Source organism: Saccopteryx leptura, chromosome 7, assembly GCF_036850995.1.
Source record: "Saccopteryx leptura isolate mSacLep1 chromosome 7, mSacLep1_pri_phased_curated, whole genome shotgun sequence".
Classification (NCBI taxonomy): Eukaryota; Metazoa; Chordata; class Mammalia; order Chiroptera; family Emballonuridae; genus Saccopteryx; species Saccopteryx leptura.
This window is the reverse complement of record NC_089509.1, coordinates 47758774-47777327: the sequence shown is the minus strand read 5'-3', so window position 1 is coordinate 47777327 and position 18554 is coordinate 47758774. Positions and strand designations below refer to the sequence as shown.

At 37.2% G+C, this 18554-nt stretch overlaps 1 protein-coding gene across 1 annotated transcript in view; it reads left to right on the top strand.

Moving 5' to 3' along the window:
- IFIH1 (interferon induced with helicase C domain 1) overlaps positions 1-18554 on the top strand; it is a 57784-nt gene that overhangs the window by 32364 nt on the left and 6866 nt on the right. The window contains exons 5-13 of the mRNA XM_066345647.1: positions 237-457; positions 6240-6450; positions 7290-7507; positions 9412-9528; positions 11875-11998; positions 12519-12791; positions 13162-13421; positions 15889-16038; positions 18335-18496. Of these exons, the coding sequence (XP_066201744.1) occupies positions 237-457; positions 6240-6450; positions 7290-7507; positions 9412-9528; positions 11875-11998; positions 12519-12791; positions 13162-13421; positions 15889-16038; positions 18335-18496 (1736 nt within the window). The remainder of the gene's footprint in view (positions 1-236; positions 458-6239; positions 6451-7289; positions 7508-9411; positions 9529-11874; positions 11999-12518; positions 12792-13161; positions 13422-15888; positions 16039-18334; positions 18497-18554) is intronic.

Genomic DNA, 18554 nt, shown 5'->3' with positions numbered 1-18554 from the left:
GCACCCCGACTCCCCAGGCCAATCCTGTGACAGGGTGCCTGAGTTATATCCTGCAAACAAAAACAGGGCTGATACCATTTGGTGCAGGAAATAGAAAATGAATTGGTTTGGACCATACATGAAAAACAGTTTAAACACAGAGGCCTATTTCAATGTGAGGGTTTCCTAGCCTTACTCATTTTGTTGCCCGTTCCCTTATTTATTTTTCCCCTTATTTTTCTTTTAACTTTCTTCAGATGAAGAGGAAGTTGCAGAAAGAGCATCTCTTGAGCCAGAACTGCACCTCAGACCTTACCAAATAGAAGTTGCCCAACCAGCCTTGGAGGGAAAGAATGTCATTATATGCCTCCCCACAGGGAGTGGGAAAACCCGCGTGGCCGTGCACATTGCCAAAGATCACTTGGACAGGAAGAGACAAGCCTCCCAACCGGGAAAAGTTATAGTCCTCGTCAATAAGGTATTCAAACAGCACATAGTGTAACATTGTCTCTTTTCATTTTATTCTTTTGAAGCATTTGTACAGTGACATTTGTAACAATAGATCATACAGATTTAGTTTAATTAGGAAAAATGTCAAAGTAATTTATTTTATCTTAAATCTTTGCTTTCCAAGTTATATGTAATGTCTTAGTTATTAGCATTTAAAATGGATTTTTTTTATAAAGCCAAGTTAAATCAGATAACTTATGTATAAAGGGTATATTTACCCACATATTCTTTAAGGTTAACTGCTACTAATTTAAGTTATTATATGTGATCATAAATAACCTCAAAATGTCACTGGAATCTAGAATCAGATATTGTTTTCTAGAGCCTCTTTAACCACTGGCTCTTAGCCAAAGGTAGCATGTGCTCTTTAGCCAGAATTTTCATAATTTGTTTTAAGAGAAAAAGAAAATTAAATTAATATTCGGCTGATTTATATCAAGTTAAATTGATAGTTTTCAAAGACTATATATATATATTATATATTAAATACAACTGAGGTCTTCTTTTTTTTTTTTTTTTTTTTTTGTATTTTTCTGAAGTTGGACACGGGGAGGCAGTCAGACTCCTGCATGTGCCTGACCGGGATCCACCCGGCATGCCCACCAGGGGGCGATGCTCTGCCCATCTGGGGCATTGCTTTGTTGCAACCAGAGCCATTCTAGTGCCTGAGGCAGAGGCCATGGAACCATCCTCAACGCCCGAGCCAACTTTACTCCAATGGAGCCTTGGCTGCGGGAGGGGAAGAGAAAGACAGAGAGGAAGGAGAGGGGGAGGGGTGGAGAAGCAGATGGGCGCTTCTCCTGTGTGCCCTGGCTGAGAATCGAACCCGGGACTCCTGCACGCCAGGCTGATGCTCTACCACTGAGCCAACTGGCCAGGGCTAACTGAGGTCTTCTTTAATCATTCTTATTATGTGGAATTTGAAAGCCATCTTCATAGACAGGTGTGAGTCTCTTTCATTTTTAAAAAAGTCTAGTTATTTGAGATTTGTTCAGATGAATGAGAGTTTATGAATGTGTAAATTGTAGCAATCAATCTTTATCATTTTTTGGAGTAAAACTAAACTGAGGATTCTCTTCCATGACCAGACAGTCTTGTTCCATTACTTATGATAACTAGTTTCTCAGTTATTTCTTTACAGAAAACATAGCAGTAGACTATGCAACTTTGCTGTATCATTTTTATTTGTATTATGATAAAAGTTTTAGTTGTAACCTACTTTTCAGTACTGAAGAAATATGCTCAGAATCCATGATCTAAATGATTTCCACCATGTAATTCTAAATGCATTTTATATGTATCTGTGCTAAGCCTAAAGACCTCTCCTTTATACTGCATGCACATTATTAGAACAGTTTTATTTCTTTGGTGGTAATGGTGATACATTAAAATTTTCACATAGCTTTTCAATTTTATAAAGGATATTATCTTTTCTTTTCTTTTTTTTTACAGAGACAGAGAGAGAGTCAGAGAGAGGGATAGACAGGGACAGACAGATAGGAATGAAGAAATGAGAGGCATCAATCATTAGTTTTTTTTGTTGCGCGTTGCAACACCTTAGTTGTTCATTGACTGCTTTCTCATATGTGCCTTGACCGCGGGCCTTCAGCAGACCGAGTAACCTGTTGCTTGAACCAGCGACCTTGGGCTCAAGCTGGTGAGCTTTTGCTCAAACCAGACGAACTGGGCTCAAGCTGGCAACCTCAGGGTCTCGAACCTGAGTCTTCCGCATCCCAGTTCGATGCTCTATCCGCTGCGCCATGGTTTGGTCAGGCAGATATTATCTTTTCAAATACAATAAATTTAGATGTTTGACCTTGGACAAGTTACTAACTTCTCTAACTTTAGTTTCCTCATTTATAAAAGGAATAAAATAATACTACCCTGTATAATTGTTCAGAAGTTTAAATTATGTCATCTATCTAAAGCCTAGGAATAACTCAGTGAATATTAGTTCTTTCTCCCCCCACTCCTTCCTTCTCTTCTTTATAATTAATGAAATGAAATTTCATATTCTTTAACAAGTAAGCAAAGTCATAAGTGTCAGGCCCAGAAAACAAAATCAACCAAATCAAAGTTACTGGATTCAAAACTACTTAAGCTGATATTCTTAATACCTGAACTCCTGCCATTTCCTAAAAGTGTCATCTGCTCTTCTGAAGAGCTCTCCTACCCTACTTCTCATTCTCTGTTATATCACCTCCTCCAAAGCCAGTAGCCTCAGAACCTAGAAGTGATTTTTGATTCTTCCACTGCCTTTCCTTCCCTTATCAAGTCACGACATCGTAGACTGTGAGAGTTGAAGGAGGCCTTTAAGATCCAGCTTTTATCCATTGCCAAGTGGTTCATCTCTACTGAGTCATTTCCATTAGCAAGAATGTCTCTCTTCTAACAAGACAGCTTGATCTAATCTTTTAATAGCTGACATTGTTAGAAAGCCTTATGTGTATTCATCCACCCTTACTGGTTGTAGCTCTTTCCTCTAGGATGATAAGAGCAAGTCAAGTTAATGCTTTTATCTTATTACAGCCTTCCACACAGACTACACAGCACCTAAATTATTTTTCTTTCTGTTCCCTGGATTAAATATCCCAGTTCCTTTAACTGTTCTTCATGTAACATGGTTTCCAGATTTTCCATTATCTCGAGTGCTCATACTTTTCTAGACATTTATTTCAGACGTTCTTAAATCACAGTGTCCAGTTTTGAACAAAATATTGTGGATACAGTTTTACGGTGCAGAGTTCAGGAAAGATGAAATGTGACACTTAGCCCATGACTGGGCTTGCCTTTGTCACCCACAGACTCATCTGGGGTGCTTTCTATAACCTAAAAAACCTAAGTTCATTGGAAAAATCTATTAAACTAGACCTCTTAAACTATGTTTCTGCAGTTAGTTTTGAGCCTAAATACAATTATATATATTTATTTTCCTAATATCATTATGTTGATCAGTCATTTCAGGTTTTGTGTTTTTGTATGCATCTAATGCACCTTTCTTTTTTGCTAAGTTCTTGTCACAAATCTTTCATCTCACTACATCTAGGTGATTTTTATGAATTCACATTTGTAGCCAGGTTTAAATATTAAATCATCCTCATTAATTATTTGTATCATTTGCATTGTTGCATAGACATTTAAGAATGTCTAATTTCTGGTGTGCTTCCCAACTGTTTTTTCCTAAGAATTATGAGAAATCTCTCCACTAGTTCTTCTACCTATGTTATAATTTTTTACTTTATTATCCCATTTCTTTGAATTTTAAAGTAATTTCACTTTTAATTCTTTTTTATTGAGCCAGGAAATCTCTGGTCCAGTAAGTCAACCTAACCTACACTCTGTATTTGGCCCAAGAACAAAGTATTATAACCCTTGATCTAGAAAGGAAAAATCCTGTTTCCTAATACTATTTACTTTCCTCTTCTTTCTTCATCCTTTCCAAAGTTACCGCCTTCAAATGCAGGGTGAAAGGAAAACACCACCTGTTTTTCCAGACTTTCTATTTCCTATCTAGGGCTTCAACATCATGAGAGATGTATCCCAGGTTCCTTTTGATGCTATGATGCAGCCCATGTGATTCAGCAGAAGTGGATAGCAGTTGGGTTTGATTCGTCTTGGCAGGCACTCTGTCACATCTCAGGAAAAGGCTCCAAAAGGACCACACACCTCCAATTAGCCATGTCAGACTTGCATCTGGCTTTCCCTGTGTCCGTCACTAGGAATAGGAAGTCAATGCCACCCAGATTGAGTATCCGGCTTTCTAGCACCTGCTACCTCCTGTGACAGCTTCTTTTTTGTTCTGTTGATGAGAAGATGCTTTTTTCTTTGATTCATCCTTTATGGACCGAACCCCAGGTCCCTATGTCACTTCATGATATAACATTTCTTAAATCATTCAGTCACATGAGGGTATTTAAAGACAAATGAAATGTAGCTTCTGTCCCCAGGGAATCTACAGTCTAGTAAGTAAAAGATGTATAGTAATAATATAATACTACTGTAAGTACTTTACATTATCTTATTAAAACCACACAGCTCTTCTTTGAATTACCCATAATTATCCTCTCTGAGGCTCCGAGACTTTAATTAGCCTGTCAGGAATTATCTAGCCGATAATCAGCAGGACTGAGACTTGAATCCTTTTTCTTCTGAAGTCATCTGGTCTTTTCCCACCCTACTCATTGCTAGAATAAAAGGATGGGTGAAATACTAGAGTCTACGGCCATACCACCCTGAATGTGCCCGATCTCGTCTGAAATATTAGGGAAGTTTTCCGAGTATCGGCAGTTTGTCAGCCTCTCTTTCACATCATTTTTCACAATGACTCTTTTGCAAGGCAGTGTTATCCTCACTGTATTAATGTGGAAATTGAGATGATCGAGTCACGTGCCCGTGGTCACACAATAAGCAGGTCTCTGCAGCAGTTGTATCCAGGTTTTCTTTCCTCTGGATTGCACTGTCCTCTAACTTTAGTTCCCATCTCTTCCTCAGAACACTTCCTTCTTAGATTATCATCCCTGTCTTGTATAAGTGGAATGAAAAAAAAAAATAAGAGTTGACCTTTACACCCAGATTTTTTTCTTCAATAAATACTCTAAGTGTATTTCTCTTTCTCATGATTTTCTTAATAACATTTTCTTTTCTTTAGCTTACTTTATCATAAGAATGCAACCATTCCTCAGACAGAGGACCAGGTGCAGCATTGACTCTGGAGTTTGTAGTCTTAAAGAGAGACCATCATCCAGCTGCTTGCCTGCAAAGATGAGCTCTACTGGCCAGGCCAAGGATGCCTTCTTTATCCTGGACTTTGGCCCTCATGTTGTCCATGGTATCACTGTCTTTCACCTCCACTTTGATGGTCTTGCAGGTTAGAATATTCAGAAGATTTGTTAGTGAATGCAAAGACATTATAAATCACCAATCAGATCAAGTCACCTCAATGCCAGCACGCTCTCACTAGATAATGCTGGATGTCTCTGAGTTTCACCTTTTTTTTTTTTTTTTTGCCAGATCTCTTTGTTGTTTTGTTCTTCCTTAGCCACTGAAGCTATTCCAACAGTCCAGTCCTCCCCTCACATCCACTGTCCTGGGCAGTGCCTTACCTTCTCACTTTCTGCTCCCTTTAAGCATGTTGCCTATGGGCTCATCCCAAAACAAATAGTATGTCAACCCTATATGTAACGCAGCCCACAAGGGTCCTGTGAGCTGTTATACTGACTTTAAAATACTCTGCTTGGTGTTCACATCCCTGTTTAGGCCTTTCTCTACCAATTCAAAATTTATTTCTTATCCAGCCTAAGTTTCAATTTATCTCTTCACTGGCACATGGCTTACAAAATTAAAATTCCTTCTAAACCTTCTTTTGAGCAGTCAATTGCTTCTTCCTCTGTGCCATCACTTTGATTTTGTTTCCATGGGAGAATTATTACATAGTGTGGTATTAATTTATTTTGTTTTTAGTCTTGGTCTGTGTGCTTAGCTAGACTGAGTTCCTGAAAGTTGTCAATAGCATTTTGAACATCTGAGTGTCCCAGACGTTATGTCTATACCTAAAACACATTCAATAAATGCTTACTGACAGATGAATGAATGGAATGATGTTCAGGTTGTTATGCCTAACTAATTGATAATGTAAACACCTTTGTTAATGCTTGACACATAGTAGGCCTTTGATCAATACTCCGTTTGCTTTGACAATGCTCTCTTTCTCTCTCCCTTTTTTAATTTTTATATTTTTGGTATTTTTAAAGGTACCATTAGTTGAACAACTCTTCCGCAAAGAGTTTGAACCATACTTAAAGAAATGGTATTTAGTTACGGGATTAAGTGGTGATACTCAATTGAAAATATCATTTCCAGAAGTTGTCAAATCCCATGATGTTATTATCAGTACAGCTCAAATCCTTGAAAACTCTCTTTTGAACTCAGAAAAAGGAGAAGATGATGGTGTCCAGTTGTCAGGTTGGTTGAAGTATTTATTTTTGAGAAAAGAATTAGTATTAATACTAATAATAGTAATAGAGGCTGTATTAAATATTTTTTTAAATGTTGACTGAAAAAGATTAATGTAGGTTTATGTTGTCTTTTATTGTTTAAGTTTTTGTTAAAACCCTTTTACTTCCTTGGGGAAACAAACAAAAATTTGAAGTTTTTAATTAGATCATTGTTTTGCTTAAGAATATTATTACATCAAACCATCACTGGACTTTTCATTTACTTCTTAATTCTAAGTACTTACAAGTTTGTTTGTTTTTAAATACATATTAGTGTACCCTGTTAGAAAAAAATATCTTTTCTATTTTGTAAAGAGTTAGAAGGTAAGAGAAAAAAAGCAAAATAAGTACAAATAGTCAATAATTAAATGCAATGTTAAAATATGGCAAAGTTCCCCTCTTTAAATAGCATAGGCTTATTTGATATAATAAATGTAAAATTCAGCCACTTAAAAAATTAAACATTATACTAAAGAACAAAAATGTAATACTGAGAATTTTAGACAATAAGCCTGGGTTTGAATTCCATCCATAACACTCTTTAGGTCTATAAACTTTCCAAAAGTCATCTAATAGGGATAATGTCTAACAGGGATAGTTTCATGATTAATATCCATAAAATTTTTTATGTACAGGTGACTAGAATAGTCTTAAAAAGGTAAAGAGGGCAGTGCCAGTATTCTGCCCAAGGAAACACATCCACATGGCCCTTAGTTTACTAGCTTAAAGGAGGTGTTTTTGTTGTGGTTGTTGTTTTATTGTACCTTGCTGGTATGGAGAAATGAGCCATTTGAATTTTCTTTTAAGACTTTTCCCTCATCATCATTGATGAATGCCATCACACTAACAAAGAGGCAGTCTATAATAACATCATGAGGCGTTATTTGAAACAGAAGTTGAAAAACAATAAGCTCAAAAAAGAACACAAACCAGTGATACCCTTACCTCAGATACTGGGACTTACAGCTTCACCAGGTGTCGGAGGAGCCACCAAGCAAGCCAAAGCTGAAGATCACATTTTAAAAGTAAGTCATTAACTTTTATGTATAAAAAAGAAAACCAAGGCTAAAAAGAATAATATACTACTACTTCTTGGGCTTTTTATTTTAATTCTTTTTATTTTTCTGAAGTGAGAAGTGAGAAGGCAGAGAGACAAACTCCTGCATTTTCCCAACAGGGATCCACCTGGCATGCCCACTAGGGGGCAATGCTTTGCCCATCTGGGCTGTCGCTCTGTTGCCAGTGGTAACCAGAGCTATTCTAGTGCCTGAGGCATTGGCCATGAAGCCATCCTCAGCCCCTGGCCAATTTTTGCTCCAAGAGAGCCTTGGCTGCAGGAGGGGAAGAGAAAGATAGAGAGAAAGGAGAGGGGGAGGGGTGGAGAAGCAGATGGGCGCTTCTCCTGTGTGCCCTGGCCGGGAATCAAACACAGGACTTCCACACGCTGGGCCAATGCTCTACCACTGAGCCAACCAGCCAGGGCCTTTTGGGCTTTTTAAATATTGTCCAGTTCAAGTGTCATTGAGTGAATGAAGGAAGGTATTCCACGATCATAGTTAAGTGAAATCTATTTGATTTAATTAAAGGAAGTATATTCAATTTTCTACAAAACAGTAATATGCCTTAACAAAGAGTTATCACAGAGAAAAATCACAAAAAAAGTTATGGAAAGCTAATATACTTATTAAAAGTGGGGGAAAATTAAATACCTTCTTTAAATATCTAATCCTGTTGTTAAACTTAATGATTTACAGTATTTGATATTGAAGTATGCATAAAACTATCAAAGTTTCTAATTTTTATACTCAATGAATTTCAAAACTGCATCTTTTCTACTGTCATTTTTGTTCTGTGTGATTCTCAGATTCTGGGCAATTCAAATTAAATGGGAAAATGGGGATATGCAAATCTGTAATTAAAAGTGTATTGTCTTCAGCTGCCCCAAAATGGTAACAACACATAAAGTATTGCTGTTGATCTCAAGTGTTAAATGAATTCAGAGTAACCCAAGAAATGTGTTGGCATCAAGGCAATTGCATTTGTATTTTAAGTCCCTTATTTTAAGTTGAATTCAGTAGAAATCATGTAGAGTAGACAGAGGTACAATTCTTGGCTCCAAAATGTAATTTATTACTGGAGTAAAGGACAAATTCCAATCTAGATCCAGGCACAGAGGCTTCAGCTGCTCCTAGTTTTGCACTGTCCTCTTATGTGGAGAAGAGAGAGGTAATATGTTCCATGGATGTCAAAATAACCTTGTAAATGCCTCATATAATATAGCTTTCTCATAAACATTCTCTGCTAATCTCTGCAAGTTGCTATACTCTTTCCACATTTTTTTTCCAGCTAGGAAATAGAATGTAATGAATGAAAATAAATACACTTTTCTGGAATTATTCCCCAACTTTACTTAGAAGTGCCTTTTTACTCTATCAGAACAAACGTTATTGGTTATTGGTTAATCAGATCCACAGTAAAGCAATACTATAGTATTTAGCAAGTAATGCTACCTATTTCTTACATAAAAATTCTACTTTTAATCATTAAAAGGAAACACTAATTATTATTATCATTATTTTTTTGAATTTTTCCGAAGTGAGAAGCAGGGAGGCGGCAGACAGACTCCTGCATGCGCCCGACTGGGATCCACCCAGCATGCCCACCAGGGAGTGATGCTCTGCCCATCTGGGCTGTTGCTCCTCTGCAACCAGAGCAATTCTAGTGCCTGAGGTGGTGGCCATGGAGCCATCCTCAGTGCCTGGGGCCAGCTTTGCTCCAGTGAAGCTTTGGCTGTGGGAGAGGAAGAGAGAGATACAGAGAAAGAAGAGGGGGAAGGGTGGAGAAGCAGATGGGCACTTCTCCTGTGTGCCCTGTCTGGGAATTGAAGAAACACTAATTATTTAAACATTAAAAAATGTCTCTTTTCCAGATATGTGCCAATCTTGATGCACGTACTATTAAAACTGTGAAAGAAAACATCAGTCAACTTAAAGATCAAATAAAAGAGCCATGCAAAAAGTTTGCAATTGCAGATGACACCAGAGAAGTATGCACATAAAATGTTATATTTATTTGTTTGATGATACCATACTCAATTGAAAGAGACAAAGATTATTTTATGTTGACCATTTGAATAATATTATTTTAAACTTTTGGCAAAAAGGTTACAGTTTTATACTTATAAATTAATGTTAGCCCATAGAACACTGCCATGAATTCTCTCTTCCATCTTTCTTTTAGTTTTCTAGTTTATATGAAGAGTAGTTCAGTAATTGATTGATACATATGAGCCATGGTGGGGGTGGGCGGTGAGAGTCATTAAGGCTGCAGAGCTAAACGGGAGGGATTGAACTGTAGTTTGCCTTGTTTTATCTTTTAATTTTAACCTTTTTTTGGTAAATTCCAGAATTGGTTTTCTGACATTTCACAGAGGCATTTTGTTGCTTCCAGATTACAGCTGGCAATGATAATAAAAATTCTACCTAATTTTTATATTTACTTTCTTAGGAGAATACAGATGTGGTAAAGAAGCAAAGTCTTTTTTTTTTTTTTTCTGTATTTTTTCTGAAGCTGGAAATGGGGAGAGACAGTCAGACAGACTCCCGCATGCGCCCGACCGGGATCCACCCGGCACGCCCACCAGGGGCGATACTCTGCCCACCAGGGGGGGATGCTCTGCCCCTCCGGGGCATCGCTCTGCCGAGACCAGAGCCACTCAAGCGCCTGGGGCAGAGGCCAAGGAGCCATCCCCAGCGCCCGGGCCATCTTTGCTCCAATGGAGCCTTGGCTGAGGGAGGGGAAGAGAGAGAGGAAGGGTGGGGGGGGTGGAGAAGCAAATGGGCGCTTCTCCTATGTGCCCTGGCCAGGAATCGAACCCGGGTCCCCCGCATGCCAGGCCGATGCTCTACCACTGAGCCAACCGGCCAGGGCCAAGAAGCGAAGTACTTTTATGATGACTGTTTTCTCTTATAATAAATATCAACTGATATTCAGTTTAGACTTCTGACCAGTACATGTTGATATTTTCTTTTGTAAAATTTATAGACCATGATAAGTTTCAGCTATATATACTTGATAATAAGTGTAATTGTTGAAAATATAGCTCAGAAGGATGTTAAGGTTAAATGATATGAAATATATTAATATATAATAATGTGTTTGAAATGTAGTAGGCACTAAACCAATGTTAGTGACCAACCTCCATAGATTAGTTTCTTGTTTTCTGGGTTTTTTTTTTTTTTTTTAATTCTGATAGAGTACTTATATATTCCAACTGAAGTAGCACATTTGATATACTTTTTTTCTTTCATGTTTTGTTACTTACTCAGTTTCATTTGGTAAGCTGAAGTGCATACTACTACTCATAATTATTTATAAAATATATCATTTTAGGATATTTTATTAATAATTTGCTTTATTTTAATTTTTTGTAGGGAAGTGGGCTGGCATTAAATTGCTGGATATGACTTAGGATATATATACTGATATATATATATATTTAAATCTACCATCTTACTCTTTAACTTAACTTTTAATATATTTCTTATTGAAATATAACACATACAGAAAAGTATAAATTTTAAGTGTATAATTCAGATTGATGTATTTTTATAAACAAAACACACTTGTGAAACCAAATTCAGACTAAGACACAGAATATTCCCAGCACCCCAGAAATTTCTCATTTCCCCTTCCTGTCATTGTACCCCACGGATAACTACTATCCTGACTTCTAGTGCCAAACATGAGTTTTGACTGATTTTGAACTTTATATTAATGAAATGATACAGTATACACTTCTGCTTCTAGTTTTTCTCAAAACATTCTTTACTTTTAATTTTGGTATAATGCAAAAACCAGTTCTTCAAAGAGGAATGTTTCTTAAATTAGATTGCAGGCTTTCTAAATAATTATGGCATTGCTTCAATATGTTTTAAAATTAGTATTAGCATCCAGAGTTATCATCCATTAATTTTTTTTTTGTAAAGGTTTTAAACTGGGAATTCCAGAAGTGGCATCTGGTACATGGTGTTGGTGTGGATAACTTGAGGTTAGAGACTCTTAAAAGACAAACCTTACATCAGATTTCAAACTTATTGGACAAAGATCATTCTTAATTGAGACATATCTTTACCAATAGTCATTGTTTTTCAGATTTTCTAATCATTTTGTTAATTACTTTCACAAATAGAGCCTCAATTAACATTGTTATATTTAAAAAAAAACTGATAAAACATTAATTTACAAGAAGTGATCAGAGATTAACTTATTACTTTGCCTAGACAGAGATTTTAAATCAAATTTATTTTAACAAGGAAGTTGTTTTCAAAAAGATAATGTTATTCTTTTTACAATATGAACATGTAAGAATAAGTGTATAACTTATTTTTAGGACCCATTTAAAGACAGACTTCTGGAAATAATGACAAAGATTCAAACTTTTTGCCAAATGAATCCAATGTCAGATTTTGGAACTCAACATTATGAACAATGGGCTATTACAATGGAAAAAAGAGGTAATTGGGGTTTTGAACTAGCACTTAGTTTATTCCATGTTTATGCCAGCATTTCAGATGACTGTCAAATATTCCCAAACAAACTAAAAAGCAAATGGAATTTCTGTTGTCTAAGTAAAACAAGGATTGACGTGTTCTAATTCTTTGTCCGAAGAAAGAGGAACCAATTTATGCATTTCTCTTTATCTCCAGTCTTATTGTATATTTAAAATATTAAGATAAATATGAACAGTTCTGTCTCCAATTGCAGACTCAAGTAATATGTTTTTCATGCCATCCTTCTGACTCAGCAGGAATCAGATATGTGTTCTTGCTTATGCAGAACTCAAGGAGCAAGTCTAGGAGTTGGAAAACTCTTCCTCTTCAAGTTTACATACATTTTGAGTCTTGCTTGCTCCTTTCTGAAACAAAATGAAATCCATTTTAAAGTCAGTATTGTAAACATATTCAGGTCCACAGCACAGTATTAATGGGATGTGTTTGATCACTATTTTACTTGACATAATATATTCTTTCATAGCTGCAAGAGAAGGAGATCGCAAAGACCGTCTTTGTGCAGAACACTTGAGGAAGTACAATGAGGCCTTGCAAATTAATGACACAATCCGAAGGATTGATGCATATAATCACCTTGAAACTTTCTATAATGATGAAAAAGAAAAAAAGTTTGCAGTCCTAGATGACAATGATGAGAGTGGTGACAATGTTGTTGGTGATAACGAAGATAAAAATGATAAAAAGAGACCTTCGAAAGTGGATGGGACAGATGAATTTCTCATGTATTTATTTTTAGGTAAGAATCAGTATGACATTAATTGCATGATGACAATCATTTACCTTTTCGGTGTAAACTGCTGCTTTTCAAGAGCTCTCCAAAAGGCCTTCTTAAAATAATATTTGATTTTGAGAAAACTCACACATATTAGGGCTATTTCTAACTGATACGGCAAGATTAGTTATGAATTATATGATCACAAGCAATCACTTAGTCATCTGGATTTTTGTCAGGACGACTGCAATAAATGTATTTATTAAGTAGAATTATCATTAGGTAAAGATAAAAGATGAACGATAGTTGAACTGCATCTCAGTGCATCATTACATAAAATCTTTCACTGTAATTATTCATATATTTTGCTAATTCAAATTAATTATTTTTAAAGATAACAAGAAAATGTTGAAAAAACTGGCTGAAGACCCAGACTATGAAAATGAAAAGTTAACCAAATTAAGAAATACCATAATGGAACAATATACGAGGACTGCAGGGACAGCAAGAGGAATAATTTTCACAAAAACACGGCAGAGTGCATATGCCCTTTCCCAGTGGATTATTGAAAATGAGAAATTTGGAGAAGTAGGAGTCAAAGCCCACCATCTGATTGGAGCTGGGCACAGCAGTGAGTTCAAGCCCATGACCCAGGTATAAACATCTTCTTGGATTGCTATTCTAATGCTATTATTACTCTAATGCTATTAATACTCTAATGCTATTATTACTCATTATTTGCAATAATAATGTTATTATTACAAATATAATATAATGCTAATATTATAATAATATTAAATAATTATCCATTATTTGTAATAATTAGCAAATTAGTTTTAGTCTTTTTTCATCAATTCTCTCACCTCCCCACAAATAATTTTATGGAATGAAGTACTTGTTCTTGAAGTAAAATGTGAGTTTAATAGAAATCTAATCATTGGCATTTGATAGGCTAAGCATTGTTCTAAGAGTCAGTTTTTTTTCACATACGTACTTGAAGGAACATTTTAAAGTGAGTTTCCTTTGCAAAAATGATTGACATCTAAATTTAGAAACAAAATATAAAAGTGGTTACAATATATTTATCAAGTGGAAAAATCCAATCTCCTAAAAAATATGTGCATTATAATTAGAACTATGTAAAATATGTTTGCATAGGATCAGATCCGTAAGGGAACTTGATAAAATGAAGACATTTGGTATGTTAGAGAATTGGGATTATTGAGAGATTTTCTTTTTCTTTATAAGATTTTTTTGTTTTGTTTTGTTTTCATTACATTATGCTATTTATTGTGAACTGTAAAAAAAAAAACTTGGAAGAGAAAAACGGCACTTGTAAACATTACAAGCACATGGCTTGTTAGAGTAAAATGTTCTGAATTCACATTGATCCTGAGTGTTGCTGGACAACAGGACACTTCAGTTCTGATATGGTCATCCATTTGGTCTAGTGGAGTAAATTAATTTGTTTTAGTATTTGCTGAAAAGAAATAGTTCTTGAAATTGTCCACTGTAACTCTCAGTATCTGTACTGTCCTACATGTACTAATGTTCGAGTTTGTCTCTCAAAGTTATGCTGGAGATAGCATTGTATTTCATGGGTAAGGAGTTTGCTTCTTCCCTTATAATGAGAGCTAGTTTACTTAATATGTTTCTCTTTTTGCCTTAAATTGTAGGAATCTCACAGGAAAAATTGAAGTTTAGTCTCACAGCCTGTGTGTTAATCTGTCCAAATAATACATCTATATTCTTTCACTTTGGTCCTGTTTTTAAGTTTTTATTATATTAGTTTTATGACTTTGATTGTAGATGGCCTCAGCTCCTCTTTGGAAAGAGCTGAGGTACAAATGGAGAGTATGTTTTCAAGCTACTTTTTGCTACTTATTTATTTTGGACTGACAGGCCAGGTGCCAATATAAAACACACCCTGTTCCTTCTTCCCCACATTCTTACCTGGTGAACTGAGGTGGACTCACTGGGAGTCGGATAACTCGATGTTGTTTGGGGGTTTATCACTGTGTCTGAAATTCTTATTAAAGTTACTCCTTTGAATAAAGGCACAGGCAGCTTCTTCCAAAATCCAAGCACATGTAAGTTTTTATCAGTCGACTTGAGGGCATGAGGGAGAATTATCAGAGAAGACAGGAAGGGGGCTTCCTCCAGGATTCTGCAGCAGCTAAGAGTCAAATAAAGGCAAGTGCTGCCTCTGAGAGGAGAGGAAGGAGATGAGAGAACACGCAGTTGGTCTGACATGTTTATTTTTGTTTAAAGTATGGGGGCAAAAGATAGTGTGCATGTGCACTGAACCCAACTGAACCAACGGCTTCAATGAGAGTGATGATGAAAATAAAATGCTGGCCGTAGAGAACTAGGCTTGTCCTCACCCATTTCCCTGAGGCGAGGGCTAGAGAACATATTTAATTTCTTTACCTATGTTAACTTTCAGACTGCAGATGTTTTTCATGTCAGTGAAATTGTTTTAGTTATTTTTTTATAACTTACTCTTTCACTTTTATTTGTAGCACCCCTTTGGACAGGTAATATATTTACCTCTTTCAAAATTAATGAAGTCCAGGGCCCACCGCTGACCTCTCGCCTCCTAGCTCCCTCCCCTGCAGGCAGCCAGTGTTGTTAGTTTCTCCTGTATTCCATCCATGTTTCTGACTTGAATGACCCTTAAAGCGGCCGAACATGAACACTGTGCATTTCTCAAGAACTCAAAACTCGTCAATTTTTAGAAGTGTCACTGGATATTATTCTTTGAATATTAGAGATTTTGAAGTTCAGGTAGTGAAAAGCAAGCCCATTTGAGTTTCTGATCTCTTCTTTTCTTCCTCCTAAGTTGCCCATCAAATTATTTCCTTGGCATCAATGATGGTCTTCCCACCTCCAGTCTGGAAGATGGAAATATTTTTGTTGTTGTGTGATAATCCCAGATTGGAAATCAAATGTCTCACCATCATGTCTTTGTTCCATGACAAAAACAGATGGCATGGAATTTGTGTACGATCTAATCCTTTGATTTACACTGACCAGTTGCAATTTATTATTTCTTCTCCTAATTAGATGATTTTAATGTGTTTAGCATCACAAAATTTAATTTATTTAAATGTTTCTACAGAATGAACAAAAAGAAGTCATTAGTAAATTTCGCACAGGAAAAATAAATCTGCTTATTGCTACCACAGTGGCAGAAGAAGGCCTGGATATTAAAGAATGCAATACCATTATTCGTTATGGTTTAGTTACTAATGAAATAGCCATGGTCCAGGTATGGTAAATACCTCCAATATATTAATTTTTTAATTTCTGTGTTATTTTAATTGTTTTATTTTAGTAAAATAGCACACACACATAGTTTCAAAATATAGTTGTTTTCCTGTGAAAAGAAAAATCATTTCACAATGTATACAAATATTGACTCATTATATTGCACGCCTAAAAGTAACATATGTCAATTTTACCTCAACGAAACAAAAAGAGAGAAATCTTGAAGAGCTGTACGGTGCTCCCTTCTGTATTGTTTTTAAATTCAGGTGATGACCAGATACCCATTCTATTTTTAAACAAGAACTCTTATTTGGTTGTTATTTCTGTAATCTAAGACTTTTTTAAGAACAAGACCCTGGCCCCATCTGGAAGAGTCAAAATAAGCCTCCTTACACCCAGGATGTTGGTGAACCCCCAGTTTACCCCAGCTGGACCAGGAATCTAAAGCCAGTATCCCACAAAAGTCTAACAATGTAACATACCAAACCTTAGGGAGCCCTGCTGTTTCTGCATTTTCCTCCCTTATTCTTTTTTTTTTTTCCTGAAGCTGGAAACAGGGAGGCAGTCAGACAGACTCTCGCATGCGCCGGACCGGGATCCATCCGGCCTGGCACGCCCACCAGGGGGCGATGCTCTGCCCATCCGGGGCGTCGCTCTGTCGCGACCAGAGCCACTCTAGGGCCTGAGGCAGAGGCCAAGGAGCCATCCCCAGCACCCGGGCCATCTTTTGCTCCAATGGAGCCTCGGCTGCGGGAGGGGAAGAGAGAGACAGAGAGGAAGGAGAGGGGGAGGAGTGGAGAAGCAGATGGGCGCCTCTCCTGTGTGCCCTGGCTTGGAATCGAACCTGGGACTTCCGCACGCCAGGCCGACGCTCTACCACTGAGCCAACCAGCCAGGGCCTTCCTCCCTTATTCTTTCGACTTCTATATGTTTAACATTTTTCATAATAAACTGGTGATGGGTGGGAGGCAGACATTATACATACCAAAAAAATAAGAAAATGTCCCAGTTTTCACTAAATTTTACTTTATCTTTTACCCACACTATGTTAATAATATAATTGTTATCTTTTGTTGAGTAAGCTTTGGAGCTTGCTTAATATTATTCCTATAAAATTAATGAAAGGTTTTTTTTTATACTTTAAATTGCACTCTTGAATGGAAGGCAAGTCATGGCAGACCAAAATAACCAGACAGCCACCAAATAGGAAGTAATTGTATATCAGGAGTTAATTTGTTGCTTATTACTCAGAATGATTTTTTCTCTCTTTTTTTTATCATCAAGTAAGAAGCAGGGAGGCAGAGAGACAGACTCCCACCTGCGCCATAACTGGGATCCACCTGGGAAGCCCACTAGGGGGTGATGTTCTGCCCATCTGGGGCGTTGCTCTCTAGCTCAGCAACTGAGCTAATTTAGTGCCTGAGGCAGGCCATGGAGTCATCCTCAGCACCTGGGGCAAACTTGCTCATTTGAGCCATGGCTACAGGAGGGGATGAGAGACAGAGAGAAAGAGAGAGAGAGAGAGAAAGTGAGAGAGAAAGAAGGGTAAGGTAAGGGGAGGGGTGGAGAAACAGATGGTCACTTCTGTGTGCCCCAACCAGGAATGGAACCCAGGACTTCCATATGCCGGGCCAGTGCTCTACCACTGAACCAACCAGTCAGGGACTCAGAATGATTTTTCATGAGGAAAATATTATAGTTGATAATTAGGTTCCTGGGACAGGCCACACAATTTTCTATTATTCAATATATAACTAAATATCAATATCACTGAATAAAAGACTAAACAAGTTTATCACCACGTTGAGCATGTTTTCATGGGAAAATGTGCTCAAAATCCAATATAGGATGACAAGAACAGAGCTGTGCACTCCACAGCCCTGGTGTCAAGCTCAGGGATGTCCCTTCTCCCAATTCATCCCTCCTACCGGGTGGGCAGTGGGGGATGTGCAGGGAGTAGGGTTCCCCTAGTCCAAATCACTAATGATGGTTCCTGGGTTTGAGAGAGGGACCTTGGGGAGGAAAAAGTCTGGGCAGGATGGTATTGTGTTATTGAGACCTTTGAGGGCTGGTGTGGGGAACTACCCATCATCACTCAAGGACATTGTTTTTGCATTAAAGTGCATTTTGAATTGCAAATAGTGGCTTTAAAATAATGAATAATAACTAACTACTGAGACTAAAGAGGTCATTTGAAGGCTAGGACAATGAGCAATGAGTATTATTCCAGGACAAAAAATGAGAGAGTTCACAGAAAGGCAGAGCCCTTCATTTACATGACCTCTCTGTGTCCTCAGGCCCGTGGTCGAGCCAGAGCTGATGAGAGCACCTACGTCCTGGTTGCCAGCCATGGCTCAGGAGTTGTGGAACGTGAGATAGTTAATGACTTCCGAGAGAAAATGATGTATAAAGCAATAAACCATGTTCAAAATATGACACACGAGGAGTATGAGCGTAAGGTATTGTTTTTGACCCTCTCTGAATTTGGTTTTCAATTTAAAATGGCTGCCTGTGGTT